Source organism: Bactrocera dorsalis, chromosome 4, assembly GCF_023373825.1.
Source record: "Bactrocera dorsalis isolate Fly_Bdor chromosome 4, ASM2337382v1, whole genome shotgun sequence".
Taxonomy (NCBI): Eukaryota; Metazoa; Arthropoda; class Insecta; order Diptera; family Tephritidae; genus Bactrocera; species Bactrocera dorsalis.
In genome coordinates, this window is record NC_064306.1 from 45,820,077 (window position 1) to 45,841,390 (window position 21,314).

The 21,314-nt window shown below is 35.9% G+C and overlaps 3 protein-coding genes across 5 annotated transcripts in view; 1 reads left to right on the forward strand and 2 right to left on the reverse strand.

Annotated features, from left to right (window-relative positions):
- Positions 1–827: 827 nt before the first annotated feature.
- On the reverse strand, positions 828–3,669 carry LOC105228798 (tektin-3). 2 transcript variants are annotated; one of them, XM_049455369.1, is made up of 8 exons: positions 3,455–3,669; positions 3,202–3,345; positions 2,784–2,867; positions 2,440–2,708; positions 1,996–2,371; positions 1,727–1,938; positions 1,360–1,668; positions 828–1,195 (listed from the first exon to the last, which is right to left on the reverse strand). In XM_049455369.1, exons 1-8 carry the CDS (start codon positions 3,560–3,562, stop codon positions 967–969), a joined length of 1,731 nt encoding a protein of 576 aa, XP_049311326.1. In that variant the 5' UTR covers positions 3,563–3,669; the 3' UTR covers positions 828–966. The 2 variants fall into 2 exon arrangements, with proteins under 2 accessions (XP_049311326.1, XP_011207075.2); XM_011208773.3 differs by lacking the exon at positions 3,202–3,345 and having other exon boundaries at positions 3,455–3,664.
- Positions 3,670–5,851: 2,182 nt separating this feature from the next.
- Positions 5,852–10,281, forward strand: LOC105228823 (regulator of nonsense transcripts 2). Its single transcript, XM_019991557.3, has 7 exons — positions 5,852–6,895; positions 6,960–7,629; positions 7,693–8,679; positions 8,741–8,894; positions 8,961–9,107; positions 9,173–9,781; positions 9,852–10,281. Exons 1-7 carry the CDS (start codon positions 5,977–5,979, stop codon positions 9,963–9,965), a joined length of 3,600 nt encoding a protein of 1,199 aa, XP_019847116.2. The 5' UTR covers positions 5,852–5,976; the 3' UTR covers positions 9,966–10,281.
- Positions 10,282–10,706: 425 nt separating this feature from the next.
- LOC105228808 (integrin beta-PS) overlaps positions 10,707–21,314 on the reverse strand; it is a 13,685-nt gene continuing 3,077 nt past the window's right edge. The window contains exons 2-9 of one of the 2 annotated variants that reach the window (XM_049456606.1): positions 20,598–21,130; positions 20,289–20,517; positions 17,409–17,493; positions 14,507–14,677; positions 14,173–14,436; positions 13,330–14,081; positions 12,760–13,237; positions 10,707–12,620 (exon numbers count right to left, since the gene is read on the reverse strand). In XM_049456606.1, the coding sequence (XP_049312563.1) occupies positions 12,555–12,620; positions 12,760–13,237; positions 13,330–14,081; positions 14,173–14,436; positions 14,507–14,677; positions 17,409–17,493; positions 20,289–20,517; positions 20,598–21,108 (2,556 nt within the window). In that variant the 5' untranslated portion in view covers positions 21,109–21,130 and the 3' untranslated portion in view covers positions 10,707–12,554. Of the gene's footprint in view, positions 12,621–12,759; positions 13,238–13,329; positions 14,082–14,172; positions 14,437–14,506; positions 14,678–17,408; positions 17,494–18,642; positions 18,728–20,288; positions 20,518–20,597; positions 21,131–21,314 lie in introns of both variants that reach the window. The other variant, XM_049456605.1, reaches the window with a different exon arrangement.

The window sequence follows — 21,314 nt, forward strand, 5'->3', positions numbered from 1 at the left end:
TTTTATTTAACTCGCATTTAAGTCGGATAATGTGCACTTTTAAAACAAATATATTAAAAAACAATATGGCAACATTACAAGATAAACATAGCATACTTTTAGGCGTATATGTTTTATTTGCTAATATTTTTAAATGCATTTATGCACGAATAATTCAAAAATATTACATTCTACAAAAATATTTAAATTAATGTTTTGTGTGTATATATGTTGACAAGTTTGAATTGATTGAGCAAAAATTTGCAAAACCGAAAAATAATAGAATCACCAACGCATACACTTATCGAATCGGCTGAACTTATACTGATTTAATGAAGCTAATAATGTTGGACTTAGTCAATATCAATAATTCACTTTCAATTTTCACTATTTAGTAAACATAAATTGAAAACTAATAATTAAATTTTTTAAAATTTTCCGCTCAACAAATAACGGAACTTCTACTTTCACTTTTTGTGCTATTCGATTTGTCTGTATGGCAGTGTTGCCTTACTTCGTAAACTGATATGGAGTTATAATCATGATACAGGGAGGTTCTGCATACCATGATTTGTTGTTATTAATTTTTTTAAATTAAGATCTCTTAAATATTTAGTTTCCAGTGTTTTAAATCTTTAGTATTACTAATATTTTCATTATTTATTATATTTACTAGCTTGCATATTCCAAATTTAAAACTCGCTCTCTCACCTCACTGAGCCTCGCAATGTGTAAACAAACATCAGCTGTTTAACACTCTTGTCATGAAAGAGTAACAATTAGCGATATTTTGTAAACAAACTGAAAACTCGTATTTTTTGTTTTTTGTAACCGAAATCAAATATTAGTTATCTTTCGCAAATAATTACTATTAATTTTAATTGACATAAATGGACCAGCACTTTTTTATGTGCTTTCTTAACTACCTCGAATTTTCCACTTATTCACTTGCATTTACAAACTAACAATTTTTCCAACATTTACAATTTAATATTTTATCAAATTATTTACGGGGAACGAGCGTCTAAGTCCCATACACTTTTCACGATCTATAAACAAGGCATTCACTTTGCGTCGCAAGTCCGCCTCGAGTGTGGAACGGGTTTTTAGTAAGTTCTGGTGCTGAGCCTCAGCTTCCTGCAACTTGTGATGCAGATTTTTAACGGTATCTTGTATGTCTTGTACTTCTTGTACCAGCCGCAATTGAGCCCAGTCCCTAGAAAATAAGAAAGATGTTTAATCAAAGTCCATGATTTTAAATACATATGTATGTATGTACATATGCTTTGAAGATATGACCCTATTATTCTCAATAACCTATTTCCTTGTTAGTGCTGTGCATAATTCCCTCACAGTCCCAACTCTTTTATATTTACTTACTTGCATAGCTCCACGCCTTCGCGATGTGAACGCGCTTCCAAACGCGTTTGTGCGACCTTCAAAGGATTCGATTTATCTTGTATCGCTTTTTGTATTAAGAAAATGTGCTTTTCCAGATCGAATAATTCCTGTTGCACCTTATGCAAATGTAACTGTATCTTATTCTTGGACTCGTTCATCTCTTGTGCACGACGATCCAAAGCATTATTCGTGTTACTCCAATGATCCCAGACGGATTGAGCGATGGCATTAACAATAGTTTCGGCATCGCTGCGTAGTTGAGAGAGCTTGGCGCGCTCGGCTTGAGATCTGTGAGACACAACCGTAAGATAATTGAATGAGAAAATAGTTAAAAGTCACAATCAACCTGCTAACGCGTTGACTGCTCGCCTCAGCCCACGATTCTTGTGTGCTTATGCTCGGATCGTATTTTTCAATGCCGCCATAGTACGTGATACCACGGCTATAATTATTCAACTGGTGGCAAACGGAGTCAATACCTAGTGTTGACTCTTTGTGCGCGACATCTTCCTCCAGCAAGTGCTGAGCGGCACGGCAGTCATTAGCTTGTCTTGTGATCTAGAAAAACTTTTGCAATTGATTTCGTTGAAAATAACGGTCATATTACTAGTTTACCTTTTCATGTAGTTCCTTGAGCTTATCGCGCGAATTTCTTATATTATCGATCTCTAACAGCAGTGCCTTCTCAGCCGTGTCATGCACCTTCTCCACACCCGCACGCGCCTCACGATGATACAAACACTCCTGCGCTATATGCAGAGGCGCCTCTAAGTCCAACATGGCTTTGCCGCAACGGCGCTTTAGGTCGGAAATCGCCGCAGATTCCGAAACCAATTTATCCAGCTCGGTATTCAACTCGTTGCGCCAGAATGTTACGTCCGTTATGCGTTCACCTAAACGCCGTCCGGCATCACGCTGCCCTTGCGAAGTCTTCTCATCGGTTTCGCGCATTAAACGCACGGCATCGTTACGCAAGCGCTCCGATTGATTACTATTTGTTAAGAATTGTTCGTTAATTTTGGATATCAACTTAATTTCCATTTATTTGCCAGCACTCACCGATTTATATTGGATTCGGCATATTTGGTAAGATTGCTATTAACCCATTCGTTGTTGGTGTAGCGTGTGAAGAGCGCCGCACGCGCAGCATGCTGTGGATTGCGTTCGAAACCCGTCACTAAGTTGGGAAAGTTCATGGGCTCTGTAGTCATGCCGGAGGGTGAAAAGCACGGCTTAACTAACTGATTGGTTACTGGTTGCTCAGCTAAGTTCTTGACCTCAATCATTTCGTACGCCAATGTCGGTCGCCATGGATGCGGATGATTGGTCTTTTCGGGGGAAAAAATAAACAAAAAATCAAAAATAAATAAAATGCAGCGAACGAGGGTCGTATCCGAGCTAACCTGATAAGATATGCCAACACGCGGTGGCACCGACGGTCCCGAGACAGGCTCCATGCAAGGCGGCGCACCAGCCGTACTCCATGGCTGCAATTGTGAATACATCACAGTTTGTTCAAATTTCGTGCTCATTTTTAATGAATTAATTAATTTTTTTGCAATTTTTTTCAACTAACAAAAGTACAAAACAATTTTATACAAAGGATAATAAAAAACTGATGATTTTTCTAACAACAAAATTAAACTATGAAAATCGTCAGAAATTGAAAACTACAAAAAAATATTTTCACTGCCAATAAACTGAAGCTACAGTGTATGGGGTGAGCAACGAAAACATATTTCTATAATGCGGGGGTGATAACGTGGTTTCTATATAGTATACTATATATGGTATGAATATGATACAAATGTTATGCGATACATATGACTCTGCCAGATTCCTGTGGTCCTTGCGCTCAATGTACTCGTGCACGGTGCTGTTTTCGGTGGGCCACTTGTCCAGCAGGTTGTCTTTGACCAGACGATGATCGAAGATGCGATTCTCGAGATATGATGTGGCATGATACTTCATGGTTTTAATGATGCGTTTTTGTTTTTTTTTTTGGTGATTGAAATGTTTTGGTTTTTGCTTTTATTATTGCTTATGACTTTTATTACACAAGAACTGCACTCACAATGGGTATACTCGATTTCAACATTAACTCTTTAACGGATTCCGTTTTTGCATATATACTGGGGAAGCGCGATAATAAATTTTTATCCTCAACAGCCCAGCAAAGCATTTCAAATGCTAAATGTGATGCGGAAATTCGGTGGTAACGTTCAGGATTCACTTTCAGACTGCAGACTGGAGAAATTAGTTTAATGCATCGTAATTTCGAGCAGTGAAATTCTTATTGACAAAACCATAATTGCATGGAAACCGATTGGAATGACATGCATATGTACATACATACTCTACGCCATTTGAATATAAATTGTCTGTTTATGTGACTAAATATCCGTGGCAACATGTTAAATCAGTTTAAGTTGACTTAAGTTAAGCTAGGTTTTTTGAATTCTAGCGAAAATCTGGATATGTGGTTCCCTTCTATGCAAGGGTTATTTGAAGTTCGTTATCATAAGGTATCGTATGTAGACCATAATATTTATTGTCGAGTCTCTAGGAAGTTTGTCAAAGGAACTCCCATCCCAATCACTTAACTGGACTTAAAGTAACTCAACACATTACCAAAGACAACAACTTACTTTCTTCTTCTTCTTAATTGGCGTAGACACCGCTTACGCGATTATAGCCGAGTTAACAACCGCGCGCCAGTCGTTTCTTCTTTTCGCTACGTGGCGCCAATTATATTTCAAGGGCAGCCAGGTCCTTCTCCACCTGGTCCTTCCAACGGAGTGGAGGTCTTCCTCTTCCTGAGCTTCCCCCGGCGGGTACAGCATCGAATACTTTCAGAGCTGGAGTCTTTTCGTCCATTTGGACGACATGACTTTGCCAGCGTAGTCGCTGTTTTTTTAATTCGCTAAACTATGTCAATGTCGTCGTATATCATTCAGCTCATCGCTCCATGGAATGCGATATTCGCCGTGGCCAACGCGCAAAGGATCATAAATCTTTCGCAGAACTGTTCTCTCGAAAACTCGCAACGTCGACTCATCAGATGTCAGCGTCCATGGCTCTGCACCATATAGCAGGACGGGAATAATGAGTGACTTATGGAGTTTTGTTGGAGGATGGAGTCATGTGTAGAAGTTCACGCAAGTGAGGAAAGTTCTCTGATCGCCATTCACTTGGGAGTGGCCAGAAACGATTCTTTTACATATGACTCAAGCAGCTCACGACTTCCGGTCTTTGACCAAGTATCCTCTGGGTAGCCTAAGAACATCCGTTTGAAGGCGAAATATCCCCTAGATAGGGTTGTGCGCTGGGTTTGGGACCCGCCACGTAAAAAAACAACCCCAGCGAATAGTAACAACCAGCCTCGGATGAGAGACCCCCTCTTTTTTGATAACACATTGCCTTACCCCGAAGAAGATTATGTTAATTTGTCCTGAAAACAAGGAAAAGGATAATATGATATGATATATGAACTAACGGCGCGGTTCAAAATAATGATATCGATGCCATCGGCATACGCCAGCAGCTCTGCACTCTTGTAAAATATTGTACCTTCTCTATTCAGATCTGCAACTCGAGTTTTTTTCTCCAAGAGTAGATTGAAGAAGTCAATTGGAAGGGAGTCGTGTTGTCTGAAACCTTGTTTGGTATCGAACGGCTCGAAGAGGTCCTTCCCGATCCTGATGAAGCTTTTGATATTGCTCAACGTCAGTTTATACAAGTTTGTACAGCCGTATTAGCTCCGCGGGGATACTGGGGACATAAAGGCAGCTTATTTTCGTGCACGTCGATTCTCTTTTCACGGGACTTTTTAAAGATTTGATGCATGGTGAATATCTGATCAGTTGTCGATTTTCCAGGCCTAAAGCCAGACTGATAAGGTCTAATCAGTTTGTTGACGGTGGGCTTTAATCTTTCACACAATACGCTCGATAGAACCTTGTACGCCATGTTGAGGAGGCTTATCCTAAGGTAGTTGGCGCAGATTGTTGGACCTCCCGTTTTGTGGATTAGGCAGATCGTTCTACCGTATTCTACAAAGAAGCTGATGCATGCTCCTTCGAGCTTAATGCCTCCAGACTTTGTAAAACTTTTCTTGATTCTAATTATATCATTTTATAACTGCCTTTACCGTGCCATTAATTATGTCTTGATCGTCCTTAGAGTCCTTACAAGCTATTTTCTGGACCTCCCTTTATAATAAACTTATTTTCTACCATTCCGTGCCAGCTATTTTGATCACAATTTTGATTAGACCACGATCTCTCTAATAAAATTACGTGTTGCTCTAACTTTAAAGCTTGAAAAGTTTAAATTGCCACATAAACAAAAATCTGCTTATACTTTTTTTTTTTAAATCAACGATAATTTATAGTGCAAAATAAAATATGAGATTAACCCCCTTAGAAAAAATTCTTGCTACGACCATGTTTCCAGCTGTTTGCGTCTACGAATGTCAAATCTGCTGTTCAGCTACGAAAACACAAAAAAACTGCACAGTGAATAGATTGGAAAAATTTGGATATTTTTAAAAAAATATTTAAAAGTCAATTTTGCCAAATAAAAATAACTACCAAAATGGTGGTGGAAAGTTTAACTAATGGTGACGACTCTAAGCCAAGCGAGAAAGAAGAACCAAACGCACAAACGGATGCAGAACAGGCTGAAGCCACTGCAGCCGCCAATGAAGCCGAACAACGTGAACGTGAAGAGCTCAATACTTTCATAGTGGAATTACAAGCTAAAATTAACTCGAAAGCGCAACTCCGTGCTGAAAATGTTAACTGTGAACATCCAGGAGACTCCTTTTTCGCTAAACTCGATTCCAGTTTGAAGCGAAATACTGCGTTTGTGAAGAAACTGAAGCAGTTTACGGCGGCTCAATTGGATACACTACTTAAAGATATGAGCGGACTTAATTTGAGTAAATATATTTCTGAAATCTGTGCAGCGCTTTCCGAAGCAAAAATGAAAATGACTGACGTACCGGCGGCAGTAACACTCTGCTCGCGCTTACACCAAACCTATGCTGACTTTGACGCACAATTTCTCGAAGCGTGGCAAAAGTCTTTGGCTTTAAAGCCAGGTGAAAAGATCTCAAATCCAAGTAAGTTGCGAGTCGACTTACGTTTATTTGCGGAACTGGTAAGCTCGGGTGTGATTAGTAGTAAACAAGGTCTACAACTTCTTGGATCTGTGCTGATCAATGTGATTTCGCAAGACAAGGAGGATCACAGCAATTTCTCAATTATATTGTCGTTTTGTCGACACTGCGGTGAGGAGTATGCTGGACTAGTGCCACGCAAAATGCAAAATTTGGCGGAAAAGTATGGTGGAGCTGCTATTCCAAAGTCCGATTTTCTAGCGCCTGACAGGCAGCAAAATTTACGGGGCTTACTAAAGGATTACTTTAAGAATTTGTGCAAACATTTGATATCTGAGCAACAGGAATTGCTTAACATGACAAAAACCATACGCCGCACTATGGAATCCAAAGGTGAGGACAGTAAACTAATTTACACTTTATTTCTTTACTAAAAAGTTTTACGGTTTTGATTTAGGCGAGATTTCCAACGATAAAAAGGAAAAGTGTGAGCTAATGCAAGCCAATTTCGATAAACTACTCTCTTCGGCACAAACGCTCTCTGACCTACTTGACGAACCGCTGCCAGAGCTAACCACAGAGACAGAAAGCTGCAACGCAGGCACTGTAATCGAAAATATGCTCGAAGATGCCACTATGGGGGAACTCGATCCTTGGGGGGATGATGAAACGAAAAGCTTTTACACCGATTTGCCAGATTTGCGGCAATACTTACCTAATTTCAGCGCACCAAAAGTGGATTTGGAACAGAATGAAGAGCCCACAGAGATGACAGAGGAGGCACTCGACGCCGATATTGATGTGGAAATGGAAATAGATGATCCACCTTCCACAGCATCGGATCCACCGAATGACAAAGACGCAGAAGCGGCTGCGGAACCAGCCAACGAAGAGTCGGCCGCAACAGCGCCATTACCAGATAAAATTGCGAATGCGCTAATGGAAGCCGGGCGTTTAAGTGCTATCCAGGCGCCGAATAGCAAACAGCATTTCGATCAGTTTTTGACAAATCTGAATAACTGCGTCAACAAAGAACTCATCGATTCCGCAGCGATTGAGTTCCTGCTGAATTTCAATACAAAAAATAATCGCAAAAAACTCACCAAATCCATTTTTACAGTACAGAGGTAGTCTTTTTGCATAAAAGTTGTTAATTTTTATTAAAAAATTAAAATTATTTATTTTTGTAGAACACGTTTGGATTTGCTGCCATTCCTATCACGTTTCGTCGCCATTGTCAATCTGTGTAACACAGACGTCGCTGTGGACTTGTCGGAAATGTTGCGAAAAGAGTTCAAATGGCACATACGCAAAAAGAATCAACTCAACATCGAATCGAAAATCAAAATTGTACGCTTCCTCGGCGAAATGGTGAAATTCGGACTTTGCAAGAAGTTCGATGCACTCAGCTGCTTAAAAATGCTGCTACGTGACTTCCAACATCATCAAATCGAAATGGCATGCGCTTTCATTGAGGTTGCTGGCATTTATCTCTACAATTGTCGCGACTCGCGTCTGTTAACCAACGTCTTCCTCGATCAAATGATGCGCCTGAAAACTGCCACCGCTTTGGACTCACGTCACGCCGCGCAAGTGGAAAGTGTTTACTACCTCGTTAAGCCGCCAGACACGGTGAAGCAAGACGCTGTCGTGCGCCCGGTAATACACGAGTACATACGCCATTTAATATTCGAAGAGCTGTGCAAACAGAATGTGGACCGTTGCATAAAAATGATGCGTCGCATCAATTGGGATGATCCGGAGGTAAGCAATTATGCCATAAAGTGCATGTCCAAGGCATATTTGTTACGTTTTCCACTCATACGCTGTCTTGCCGATCTGGTATCGGGTTTGAGTTCTTATCAAGAGCGCGCTGTGACTATGGTCATCGATAATGTTTTCGAAGACATACGCGCTGGTCTCGAAATACACTCACCGAAATTAGCACAGCGGCGCATAGCGATGGCTAAATATTTGGGTGAATTGTATAACTATAAGTTGGTGGAGTCCACGAATATATTGAACACACTCTATTCGATTATCTCGCTGGGCGTGTCAACTGAGGAGGGCGTTTATTCAGAATTAGATCCACCAGATAGTTTATTCCGTTTAAAACTAGCCTGTATGCTGCTGGATACGTGTGGCCAATACTTTACCAGTTCCATGAGTCGTAAAAAGTATTATTTTGTGTACGAGAAATTTTATTTTCCACTACAAAATCTGTTTCGTTCTTTCTAGGCTTGACTATTTCCTTGTGTTTTTCCAACACTACTACTGGTACAAGAAGTCTCATCCGGTATTTAGTAGAGTGGAAAATACGGCGGACTTATTTCCCATATTAGTAGATCACATGTACCGCGATTGTGTGGCAAATGTGCGGCCAAAATTAAAGGTATCTTATGTGCTGGACTAGTGGAAAACATGTCAAATAATTTTCTTTATCTTATTTGATTGCAAGCTCTACAAAAATCTCGACCAAGCCAAGGAAGCGATTGAGAAATTAAAAGAAGAATTGTATCCACAATTGAAAGCCGGCATGCAGGCGCCAGCTGAGACTGATACTAATTTGGAGCCCATACGTGAGGACAGCGAATTTGATGACGCAGTGAGTTTAATTTCAAATAAAAACAAAATAATAATAATAACCTCAAAACTCTATCACCCTAACAGCTGAGTGACGACTCCTCTTCCGAACGTGAACCACGTACGCGCAATCACGACGCTGGTGGCGATGATGATCCCAATACCGAGGACGCCAACAATGCCAATGAGTTGGCAAACACTACCGATTGGACTGAAAACGAATATATGCTTGAAGATTGCGAACCACCAGTGGCGGAGCGTTCGAAAGAAGATCTGGAATTCGAACAGATGTTTGAGAAGATGGCCGCCGACAGTTATCAAGAGCGCATCAAAGAGACTGTTAAACCGAACACAAAAGACATACCAGTACCGATGATGGCTAGAACGAGCAAGAAATCCTATGAGCAAATTACTACCGCGAGCGGTCAATCGGGTGGCGAGAAAGAAGCAGCTAAAAGTAACGCATCCAATGCTGCTGGCAACACTGCTGGTAGCGGTGGCGGTGTAGTGCCATTTGTGCTGATGGTGCGCAGCGGCAAAGGTGGCAAACAGCAATTTAAGCAATTCGTGGCGCCATCCGATTCGCAGTTAGCCATCAATTTGAAGCTGCAGGAGGAGAAAACACGCGAGGAGAAGGAACGTGTGAAGCGTTTAACGCTAAACATAACTGAGCGCATAGAAGAGGAGGACTACCAGGTAAGCCAAAGTCGATAAAGTTCTGAAATATATATTACTATACATTTATAACTTTTTTATTTGTTAATAGGAGTCATTAATGCAATCTCAACGTAATATGTCGCAAAATCACTACCAGCGTCCCAGCAAACCAAAGTTCCGCCACCAGAAAGGCGCTCCCGATGCTGATTTGATCTTCAATTAGACACTTGTGGCGAAGTTAGGTGTAATTCACACCCAAATTGTGGGTTTTCCTTTACGATTATCGCAGTGTTAAAATGTAAGTCGCAGTCTCAACTAATGCGCGTTAAATGCTGTGTGTGAAAGTCTACGTTGCTCAGTGCAGGTGAAATGATGAGGATGATGAGGTTTTGTATAAGGTTTGCGTGCTGTCTTGATGACGTTTGTTGAGGAGTTTTAAAAGAACTTATTAAAGTAACTACCGAAAACGAAGTAATCTTGGATTTATTTAAAATGTAATAAAATCAAAATACCGAATAAACTTAAATTACAAAAATTAATGCATAAATGTTTTGACTTTAATTGGAAATTGCTTCACAAATAAAAAAGTATCCATACAAGAACTTGATTTGCCGTTACAGTTTGTACGACAACTATATGTTGTAGTGGTCCGATCTGCAAAATTTCTTCAGGTATTGCAGCTTTGCTTTATATAATAATCCATGCCGAATTTCGTGAATATATCTTATCAAAATAAAAAGTTTTCCATATAAAAACTTAATTTTGATCGAACAGCTTGTATGACAGCTATAAGCTATAGTAGTCCGATCTGAACAATTTCTTCAGATATTGTAACTTTACTTTAGATAAGAATCCATACTAAGTTTCGTGAAGATATCTTGTCAAATTAAAAAAATTTCCATACAAAACCATACTGCTCACCATATACGAGTATAACTTGAAAATAAATTAAAAAATGCACAACTTCGCTTTTTTAACTTAACATTAGATTTTATTAATATTAAAATAATAAAAAAAACACACACTAAACAAAAAACTGACAAACTTACATTTTTCTAATACAATTAAATAGCAAATAGCGTACCAACTACTCTTTATGATTAATGTTTAAGCTTGTTCTCAACTAAATTGTATTAATTGTTAATTTTAATTGCAAAGATCAGTACAAAATTCATAGTGAAAGTTGAATATAAATACGCCATTATAACGGTATTTTAATAAAATATAAAAATAATACAAATAAAACTGTTTCTTTTAGCTTAATGTTAATTAGAAAGAGCAATTAAAAATAAAATATTGATTAATTACTTTTAAGTAACGGTAAAACGCGCAAAATCTTCTAGATTATTGATAGAAAAACGAATCGAGTTCAAAAGAGCAGAAATGCTGGTAGAAAATTGTAGAAAAATACAAAAAAAAAAAAAATGGAATTAAAAAAAATAAATTACAGTTAAAAAAAATTTAATTACAGTTAAAAAAATTTATTTATAGTTAAAAAAAATTAATTCAACTTAAAAAATTTAATTACAGTTAAGAAAAATTTCTGTTTTCATCTGTTTTTCAACTTTTCAAGTTATTTTCTAAAAAAAAAATTGTTGCTTTTTGGAGTTATTGCAATTTTGGTTTATTTTTGTCTTACAAATATTATTAAATAACGAAAAATGTATCAACGTACATTACTATAATCGCTTGATGTGTCAATTTGGCGTACTCGGAACAGCTACTTACAGATTGCATCGTATAATTTAATATACAAACTACATTATATACTTATAAACTATGTTAATATAATTGTTTTAATACAAAAAATAAATTTAATTACGCTGCTTTGAAAAAAGTACTTGACTTCTGAAAAGTACTCAGTTCCCACATTTGTTCTGTATAGTCTGTATGCTAGTTTTCTGCTGTTTTTGATAATAAATTACACACTTAAATTTTCATTAAAAATATACCAGCTGACTTTTAGTAAAAAATATATATGTATAGATTTAGTAGGCACACTTGTTGTAGTATAAATTGTTTACAAAAAACTTTAAACTATTTTCTTATTCGTTTTGTGCTTCGTTAACAGTTACAAATTGAATTTTCGCTATAGCTATATAAATATGTATATCTCTTTTTACGCAAATAGGCAATGCTTACATGTGATTTTCATAATTTTGTTATTTTTTGTTTTTAGGTTAGGAAGAGCTACCACGAAAACTTCTACTCTCTTACGATACTATATAGTTGTTTGACTGTCTGAAGTTTGCAACTGTATATCTGTATGTGAAATTCTAAAGAATCAATTTTTTTCTTCTAATTTGTATGCGTATATAACTAAATTGTATATCATTTCCAAGGCACATGCATTACTGCGCGTTAAGTTATCGCCATTCCTGCTTAAAATGTGTATATATGTTTGTATATGTGTATATATTAATGGCAGTATAGGGTTGAAAATTATCCTCATTATGCAAACGTTAGCACACAACAACAACAACTAAGTGCATTTTTAGAAATTTCGACTGTCTAAAAACGCTAAGCCAAGTGCTTTTTTACTTATAAAAATTTCAGTTCAATGCTTGATTTGTTTGCACAGCGTCACAAATAGCTGTTGCTCGCATACATAAGGATATACATCTAGCTTTATGTTTTGTCTTATTTTAAAATATGTATGTTTCATTTTTCACATATAAATACGCAGCTCCTGTTAGAAACTTCCTTTACTGTATGGCAATTAGAGAGAAATTCGTAACCCAAACAATGTAACATTGCCCAAGCAAACTCATTATTTCTTTTGTCGTTATTGGCTACGCTCCAGTGGTGAAGCTTACTGACCGGCGTACATTGGGTTCTTGAAAGTAGATGTGGCTTGCTTGTAGATTGGATTCTCGCCCTGTAAAATTCAAATAAACAGTTATTTTTAAGTTAATAAACATTTGCTTCTGGGTATTACAAACTACGTGGCAAATCTAACACATATCTAAACCCTGTTATAGTATTAGTTACAATTTGTATGTCAACCGTCAACTCACCGTATCCCACTTGGCGTTCATGCGCTCCTTCTCGAAACGTGCAAACTCGCGGCGATCGTGTATGGTCGTCAGTAATTTCCACAAAAGCAATATGGCTAAGCCGACTAAGACGATTGCGGCTATAACGCCCAAGACAATGCCCAACATGAACACTTTTGGTGGACATTCACGCTCCTGCTGTGCATGTACTTCGAGTTTGCCGTTCACTTCGCTATATTTAAACGTATATTTGCAGTCATCTTCGTCAAAGAATATGCAAAGCAATTCATCTTTCTCCTCATCGATAACGATTTTCTCCTCGCCAATGGGCACGAAAGTATTGCTGCAATTGGCGGCACATTTGTCTTCATCCTTGAATTCACCGGTCTTGTACATTTGACATTGTACACAGTGTTTCAGTTCGAGGCAACGACCCGCGCATGTGGGGCACTTCTCACACACTTTGCCGGAATAACGACCTTCAGGCGTAGATTTGCATCTGCAAGAAATTTGTTGTTGTTTTAGAACGTTATTTCATATAAATTTTGTTAATTATTATTATCTTTTCTTTGCATGCCGAGAAAGACTTACTTGCAGACACCACATTCACATTCGCCATTTCCCGAACAAAGTTCGCCGCCATTTGGTGGCATGCAGGTATCAGTCGATTCACGGCAATCACATGCCGAACCCGTCCAACCTGGCTTGCAGACACAGTGACTGCACTCGCATGTGCCATGATCAGGTCCAGAGCACAGCACATTCTTGCGACGTTCACACGAGAAGTTATCACATTCACAGAATTTGCCGGAAATAATTTCCTCGGGATTGGAACGTTTCTCACATTCGCACACGCCACACAGACAAGTGCCACGATTATTACAATCCACCTGTGTGGTATTGTCCGCACGACACACCAAATCCTTGTCGCTGCCGGTATGCACATCACTCGTTGAACACTCACAATTGTGACCGAAATGCATATCATCACACTCGCAGACGCCACACATCAGTGTGCCGTGATTGTTGCATTTGGGTGAGTGTGCTTCGTAGCCGGTGGTGCCTGGACGTTCGCATGGACAGGAGCAAAGCATTTCCAAATCGATAACCAGACTCTCATTAATGCCAACAGGATAGATTTGTATGACTTGATTCCATTCACGCGGATCCGTTGGACAAGAGGTGACCAAAATCTGTGCAGTGAAATTAACCACATCGCCAACTTTGAGACCGTCACACTTGGCGGTGGGTATTTCGGGGCCGCCATTTAGACAAGCTGAGTGATAGGTGATTTTTATATTGCTTGTGGCGTTGTCCTTCATTTCAATGGCAGAGGAAATTTTCTGTGAAACAAAAAGAAAAATAGTAAAATATAAAAAAATGTATTAAATATAAAAATAATTTAAGAAAAAAAACGAATATTTTTTTACTTACGCTATATTCAGAGCGCACCAAATCGACAACGTTCGAGGAATCCTCCGATAGCACCGCGCTTGAAGAACCTTCAATATGCTGCGCTAGCTTCTCATATACCGAATGCTGATTGGCGGTAACTGCGAAAATTACGTTAATTGAATTCTGCTTGACCTTGTGGTTGATCTGTGAGATGCTGGGGTAATCTTGTATGACAGAGTGTGTGTAAAGGCCTTCGCCGCTCAAATGACATTCGCCATCGTTGGGTGCAATCACGCCGCCAAGCTGTGCGTAAAGAAAACAATTTTTTTGTTGAATAACGAAACATAAAAAGCTCAGTATGAAGAGATCATACCTTGCCATCACCGGCATAATGGAAACCAGCATCCGTTGAGAAGACGAGCAGACGACGCGCTTTTTCACGCCAACCGATTTGCTGACGGCAAACAATTGCCTGCATAATAGCATCGAAACCACCCTCAGGTGCATCCAAATTACCGGACACAGCAGCACGACTCACTTCAGACTAAACAAGTCCGTTAGATGAGGAGAAGTAGAGAATTAGTTTAAGTTATAAGATTTTAACAGAGAAATGCTAACGTTTTTTCTTTTAACATTCTCTGGTTTTATAGGGTTTATTTTATGCTGATGGTACACTCTTTAGAGAAAACAAGTTGAAAAAATTAGTAGTTTCATAAGAATTAAGGAATTAAAATATACACCCCTATTAGGTAAGGCAAGTGGTGCATGATTGAGGTATGTTCAGGCTACTATATCTGTATGTATTACGTATGTACCACTACTCGCGCAAGTAGTTATACATAACAGAGGTGAAAATTCTTGATTAGCGTTATATGAAAATTTAGATGCTTCTAAAGTAATTTTTATGGAAATTAATTATTATTATTATTCTCACGCAACTGGTAGAAAAGAATTAAATATTATTTTAAGCAAAATTTTTAAAAATTATTATTTTTTTTTAAAGCTTTTGAAGTTTAATTTTATGGTTATGAAGAATTTTGCGCCTAAATCTAACTGTTATTTCATGGAAATATACTTGAGGTTATATTGTTTAATCTTCTAAGCTAAAGAATCACTTCAAACATAATAATTGTGGTAAGGGCACAGTTAGGAATTTTAAAAATATATATAATTGAGTAAAATCTATATTTGTATTTGACTTCAACCCATTTGTTAAAACAAAAACGCATACCAATTCAACGCCCTAGCAGCTTTATCAACGTTGAGATAAGCAGTACCATGATGTCACAGTAAGCATTTTGCTATTTCAGGGGTTTTATTTATCAAATGGCGAGCAAAGTAAATATATAGATAAAAAATCGCACAAAGAATTGCACTGTTTGCGATGGACTCGAAACGAAAAACGTGAAATAGATTAGTTTTTTAATAGGAATTTTTATGTAAAATGCAAATTCAATATATGGAATATATTTGTTTGTTATATGCACTCCATTACTATAGATTCAAATATGGCAATAAGTAACATTAACAAGAAAAAAATATAACCTCGCATTTCTGTATTCCTTATAGCATAAAAGGGTATATAAAGGTTTTTATCTTGATTTTGATTGGTCAGTTTGTATGGTAGCTATGTATGTACATATATGCTTTAGTGGTTCGATCTGAACAATATGCTCAGAGATTGTACCGTTATCTTAGACAGCAATCCATGCCGAATTTCGTGACAATATCTTGTCAAATTAAAAAGTTTTCTATATAAGAACTTGATTTGGGTAGATCAGTTTGTATGACAGTTATAAACTATAGTGGTTCGATATGAGCAATATGCTCAGATATTGTAGCGTTGCCTTTTTTATTAATCCATGACAGATTTCTGACAGCTAGATTGACAAATAAAAAAGTTTTCCATACTAAAACTTAATATGGAGCGATCAGTTTGTATGGCAGCTGTACGCCGCTACGTTTGTTTAAGGTTTCCATACAAAGACTTGACTTAATATACCCTCCCTGTTTGGGATATAAAATAATATTATATAAAATATTTTAAAAAATCCTAGAGGTACTGACAGATAAAAACCGAAAAGCTGATTGGATTTAATTTCCAGTCTTTGCGAATTTCCTATAATATAAATGTATGAAATGAAATAATGAGATCTTTAAAACTTTCAAAATATTCGATTTTGTTATTAATTATCAAATTTAGTATAGAAATTAGGTAAATTATGTTTCTGGTTTACCTATTAGAAAATACTAAATAATATTATTAAAATTTTGGCATTATATGTAATCCTTTTAAGTTTAATTAAGACTTTTAACTATTTACAAAAAAAAAATATTTTTATAAATTTTAATTTTTTTTTTTATAAAATTAATGCCTGATAGCTTTCTTCGCAAAGAGTGTACCATTTTTAATAAATACGTGAATAAATATTTAAATATAGCAGGAAAGCTTTTAGTTTAGCGAGGAGAAACTATAGTTACGCATGCCACCACCTACCAGCCAAACCGTTTACATGCAAATTTTAGAGCAAACACCCACGCCAAAGGAATTAGTATGGCAACATAACTTAGGTAAATAATTCTAGCATGCAAATTAAGTACTTTTATGCTGACTGACAGAGTTCATGATTTTATAAAATCAAAAAAAAAAACTATTAAAAAAAATTAAAAAAAAAAGTTTTTTAAACATTAAAAAAAATATAAAAAAATTTAAAAAATATAAAAAAAAAAAAATAAAATATAAAAAAATAAAATAAAAAAATTAAAAAAACGTAAAAAAATAAAATAAAAAAATATAAAAAAAATAAAAATAAAATTAATTATAAAAATTTTCACTTAAGGGGTGATACATTGATACTGAAAGACGATCAACGTCTTCATTTAATTGTTTGTTATTGACCAGAAATAAAAAAAACATTAATGCCAATTTTATATTTTTTTCTGTTTTGTTTGTAAATTTCAATATTTTTAGAATAAAAACAAAAATGTTTTTAAATTTATATTTTCGCGCTTGCGAACTTCGTTTTCGCACGGAGCCGTGATCTTCAATATTATATAACAAATTTTCTGTAGTTGAAATTAAAAATTTAATATTTAATTTTTAATCCAAAAATTGTTAATTAAAAAATTTGCAACTCTGTTATTGGCACACCCTGTATGTCGGTCTAGTTAGCATACAATATTTTTTATATTCTATTGCATTTCGAATTAATTATTATAATTTTAATTGAATCTCCATCAGTCAGTTTTCTGTTAAACTTACAACAACAACTTACAGAAAATCGATATGTATCCGTGTTTAAAGCCATAACATTACGATAGCCATATGGTGCAGTACAATTCGTACATGGATGTTCCAAGCTATATATATATGTATGCATATGTATATATATTTTAATTTAGATCACATATCGTTAGCGGTATTTTTGTACGTATGTATGCACGAGCATATTGAAAATAGTTGAGATACATAATTTTACGAAACATTCAAATGTGAGCGAAATAGAGAAAGAGATACAAAAGAGATAATTACACAGATTTTTTTCTGGTTAATGCCAATAATATTTTGTAATATAATTTAGTTAGCTATATTTAACTTAAGTACTCCAATATGTAGTTATAATTCTTTTTTACAAACTTAAGGTAAATAATTTAGAATAAATAATGCTATGTGACTAAAGAAACAGCAAGTGTGGGGATGTATCTATAGATATGTATAAAACAATAATAACAAAAAAATTTATATATAATATACAAATATGTGCAATAGAACACTGAGTGTCAAAATATTGCATATTTTCGTTTTAGTTAATAATTTTTCAACATTCAGCACGTGCGCGAGCTGATAATAAAAAGCAAACAAAAATTTTATAGTTTGTAATATGCAATGACATTTTGGCACTCATAATTCACATGTACGTTGATGACCAACTGTTGCCACAACAGATCGTGCCCAAAAACAAACACTTATTTACGTAAATATGTATTAAAATATATGTATTATAAACGGTTAATGCGAGCAAATTGTCATAAACCATAAACTTCTCATGCATGGCAAATCAGCTGAAAAATCAAAAGCACAAAGTAGAAACAAAACCAAACCAGTGCAATATACTATATGGCAAGGCAGTGTGTGTCAAACAGAACGCATAAATACAAATATTATACTTGTATATAGTGGAAATAGTTAAAATATTAGTACCATGACAGCATAAATTGGTTAGGTATACCCAAAAAAAACCAGAAAGTAGACATTCATATTAATATTGCTGATGAACTTCGGTCAACAGCAAACACAAAAAAAAAAAAAATAAAATTTATGCAAAAACAAAAATAAATGACTAAACAACAAATTACATTCACACAAACATAAACGAGTTTAGATATAGACACGAGATATGTATAAAAAAAGATATACAAGCAGATGTGCAATAAGCAAGCAGAGTAAAGCAAATAAATCTAAAAGAATGAGGCAAATATACGAAATAATTCCAAAGCATTTCTTCTTACAGTGAACGTTGAGGTATTGGTACTCAGAGGCATATGGTTGCGGTAACCGTACGGTGCCTCACAGCCATCGCAGGGCCTTTCGAGTCTGTGGTTTGTTGTTTTCATTTTTTGATTAGAGTTGTTGTAATTGTAGCAAAATGTGGTTGGTAGTTGGTAATTTGCGTTGTTATTGTGATTTTGGTGGGAGGTAGTTGACATTTTTTTATTGTAGTTTGTTGTTGTTGTTACAGCGCATTAATAACGATTGGGTTTGTTGTGGTAAGAGCAGCAAGTATGAAAGTGTTTTTGCAATTTATGCAAAATTATTGGTTAGTTGTTGTTTTTTGTTTTTTTTTTATATTAGTGTATTTATTTATTGTTTATTAATAGTTTGTTTTAAATAATTTCCATATTTCGTGTATTTTTGTTGGTTGTACATAAATCGAATGAAAATTTTCAAATGCGAAACCAATTTGCAATGAACGGCAAACAAAATTTCAACGGCAAATAACAGTAACAAAAGGGAACAAGAAAATCATGGTAGAAAAGATTGAAAAAATATACATTAATATTGTTATTATATTATATTATACTAAGTAAGTGTTTTAATGGAAATAAAAAATTGGATAAATTGTAAGCAAAATTATCAATTAGGTGTAATTTATTAAAAAAATGTACATGTCAAAATAAAATTTCTAGTAAAAAATACATAAGAAATTATCTTATAGTAAATCTAATTTGTGTCTACCCGGCAACTAAAGTAAAAACCCCCCTAAAAATACACAAAAATAAAAATATTTTAAAATATAACAGCAACTTTGTGTTACCATCTGATCAAATTTGACTCGGACTGGTCTGTCAAACTGCGCGCGCAAATTGTATCAATAAATATTTTTGAACTAGATTTGTACAACATTTTTTTTTAAGCACAAGTGAATTGACTTATGTCAATTACTGTGTGTTTGACAGCTGTTTATTTACAATGCCAAACGTTTTTGCGGCGATTTTTACATTGAAAACCGAAAATAATTTAAGTTTTCTTGAAACTTTGTGGTTTCTATGGAATCATTGAAAATGTTGCAGAAGAGTTTCGGGGAGCCTAACTTTCTGACGAACAAAAATGTGACGTGAAACATTTAGAGAATGGCGTGAAGTCATCGAAAATTTGCCTCATGCCATTCGTTTATCCAACTCTTAAGGACGATAAAATCGGAACAGTTAATGAAACAGTGGTTGAAAATCGCCGTGTTGACATGAAAGAAATAGCAGAGCATCTCAACATCTTTTAGGAATATGTTAGGTTAATGTTTTGGGTATGAATAACATTGTTGTCGAGAATTGGCGCAGGAGTTTATTTTTAAAGCGCTAATAAAGTTGTGTATTAAAATATAAGAAAATTAAGTTTATTTCTATGTCCGGGAAATATTTAATCATGTGAAATTTATATTTAAGCTAGGAAAATTTTCTGATTATTTCGCTTACAATACTGTTGATGCAAAAATTGATGAACAATTTATAATAACATAAAATATATATGTATGTAAATTTAATAAAAAAGAAAAATAAATTTTAAGATATTTATAAAAATAGGAATACAGCTATATTAATTAATACAAGTAGTATCTATAAAAAATGACCTATATTTTAACTGAAACTAGCTTACTCACTTTTTGGGTATAGTTGAGACGTAAGGCATTAGCACCTTGTCGACAAACGAACCAAAGCCCAAACGGAAATTCGAAGTAATATTACGCATAGTTTCCGACAGCTTATCGCCCAAAGCCGACAGTTTGTCCTTATCGTCCTCCATAGATTTGGACAAGTCCATCAAATAGTATAAGTCGACGGGATAGTCAATAGCTTGCGAGTAGCGCATATTTAACGAGTGCAATTGATCTGAAAGAAGGATATACATAAATTATAATATCACCTTCCGAGGCAAAAATATACCTATGTTTCTTTCAAATAAAACTTACTTATGCGCAACTTGAGGCTCACACGTTGTGGACTGATTTGCACGATTTCGCCACTGGAAGCTGAAGCACCGGCGGCGGCTGCGCTACCATAAGCGCCGGCATAGGACGAACTGGACGATGAGCTACTATATGATGAACTCGCTTCGTATGAGCCACCATAACCGTAACCGTAACCAGCTGCGGCGCTGGCATTACCACCACGCGTTAATTCACGATTGATTGTGAATTTTTGCTCTGTAAATGGGTTCCAGGTGTACTCCTCTTTGCAATAATTTTGTAAATTATTTTTGAAACAACGTGGTAAATCTATAAAATCGGGTTCCATGCACCAAGCGCAATTTTGTGTTTGTATGCAATCGTGACAGGATGCCTTGTTCACACATGGATCTTGTATGAGTTTACCGGCGAATTGCGCCTCAACGCTAAAAATGCTACTGCAGGCAAATAATGTGGCAAATAACAGAGCCACCATCCGTTTGGTGGTAGACAGACGGCAGGGATGTGATAACATGGTTGGCTATAGTTGTCAGAAGCTGTTAAAAATAAAGTAATTGTTTAGATAATTTGATACACTGGCAGTAACCTAAAACTTCTGAATCAAAATAAGAAACACCAAAACAATATTTGAGGAGATAATTACTTCCGGTATGGATCCGTTATTTAATATTTTTTATCAATTAATGATAAACATTTTTTGGTTGAACACTTTCACACAGA

Bases quoted from the DNA above. Each gene is read 5' to 3' on its own strand.
- LOC105228798 (XM_049455369.1), bottom strand. From the start codon at position 3,562: ATGCTTTGCTGGGCTGTTGAGGATAAAAATTTATTATCGCGCTTCCCC. The intron at 1,669-1,726 runs GTTGATTGTGAC...TGTGTCTCACAG, and splicing joins AGCAGTCAACGCGTTAGCAG to ATCTCAAGCCGAGCGCGCCA. The intron at 1,196-1,359 runs GTAAGTAAATAT...CTTATTTTCTAG, and splicing joins GAAGGCGTGGAGCTATGCAA to GGACTGGGCTCAATTGCGGC.
- LOC105228823 (XM_019991557.3), top strand. From the start codon at position 5,977: ATGGTGGTGGAAAGTTTAACTAATGGTGACGACTCTAAGCCAAGCGAG. The intron at 6,896-6,959 runs GTGAGGACAGTA...GTTTTGATTTAG, and splicing joins CCGCACTATGGAATCCAAAG to GCGAGATTTCCAACGATAAA. The intron at 8,680-8,740 runs GTATTATTTTGT...CGTTCTTTCTAG, and splicing joins AGTTCCATGAGTCGTAAAAA to GCTTGACTATTTCCTTGTGT.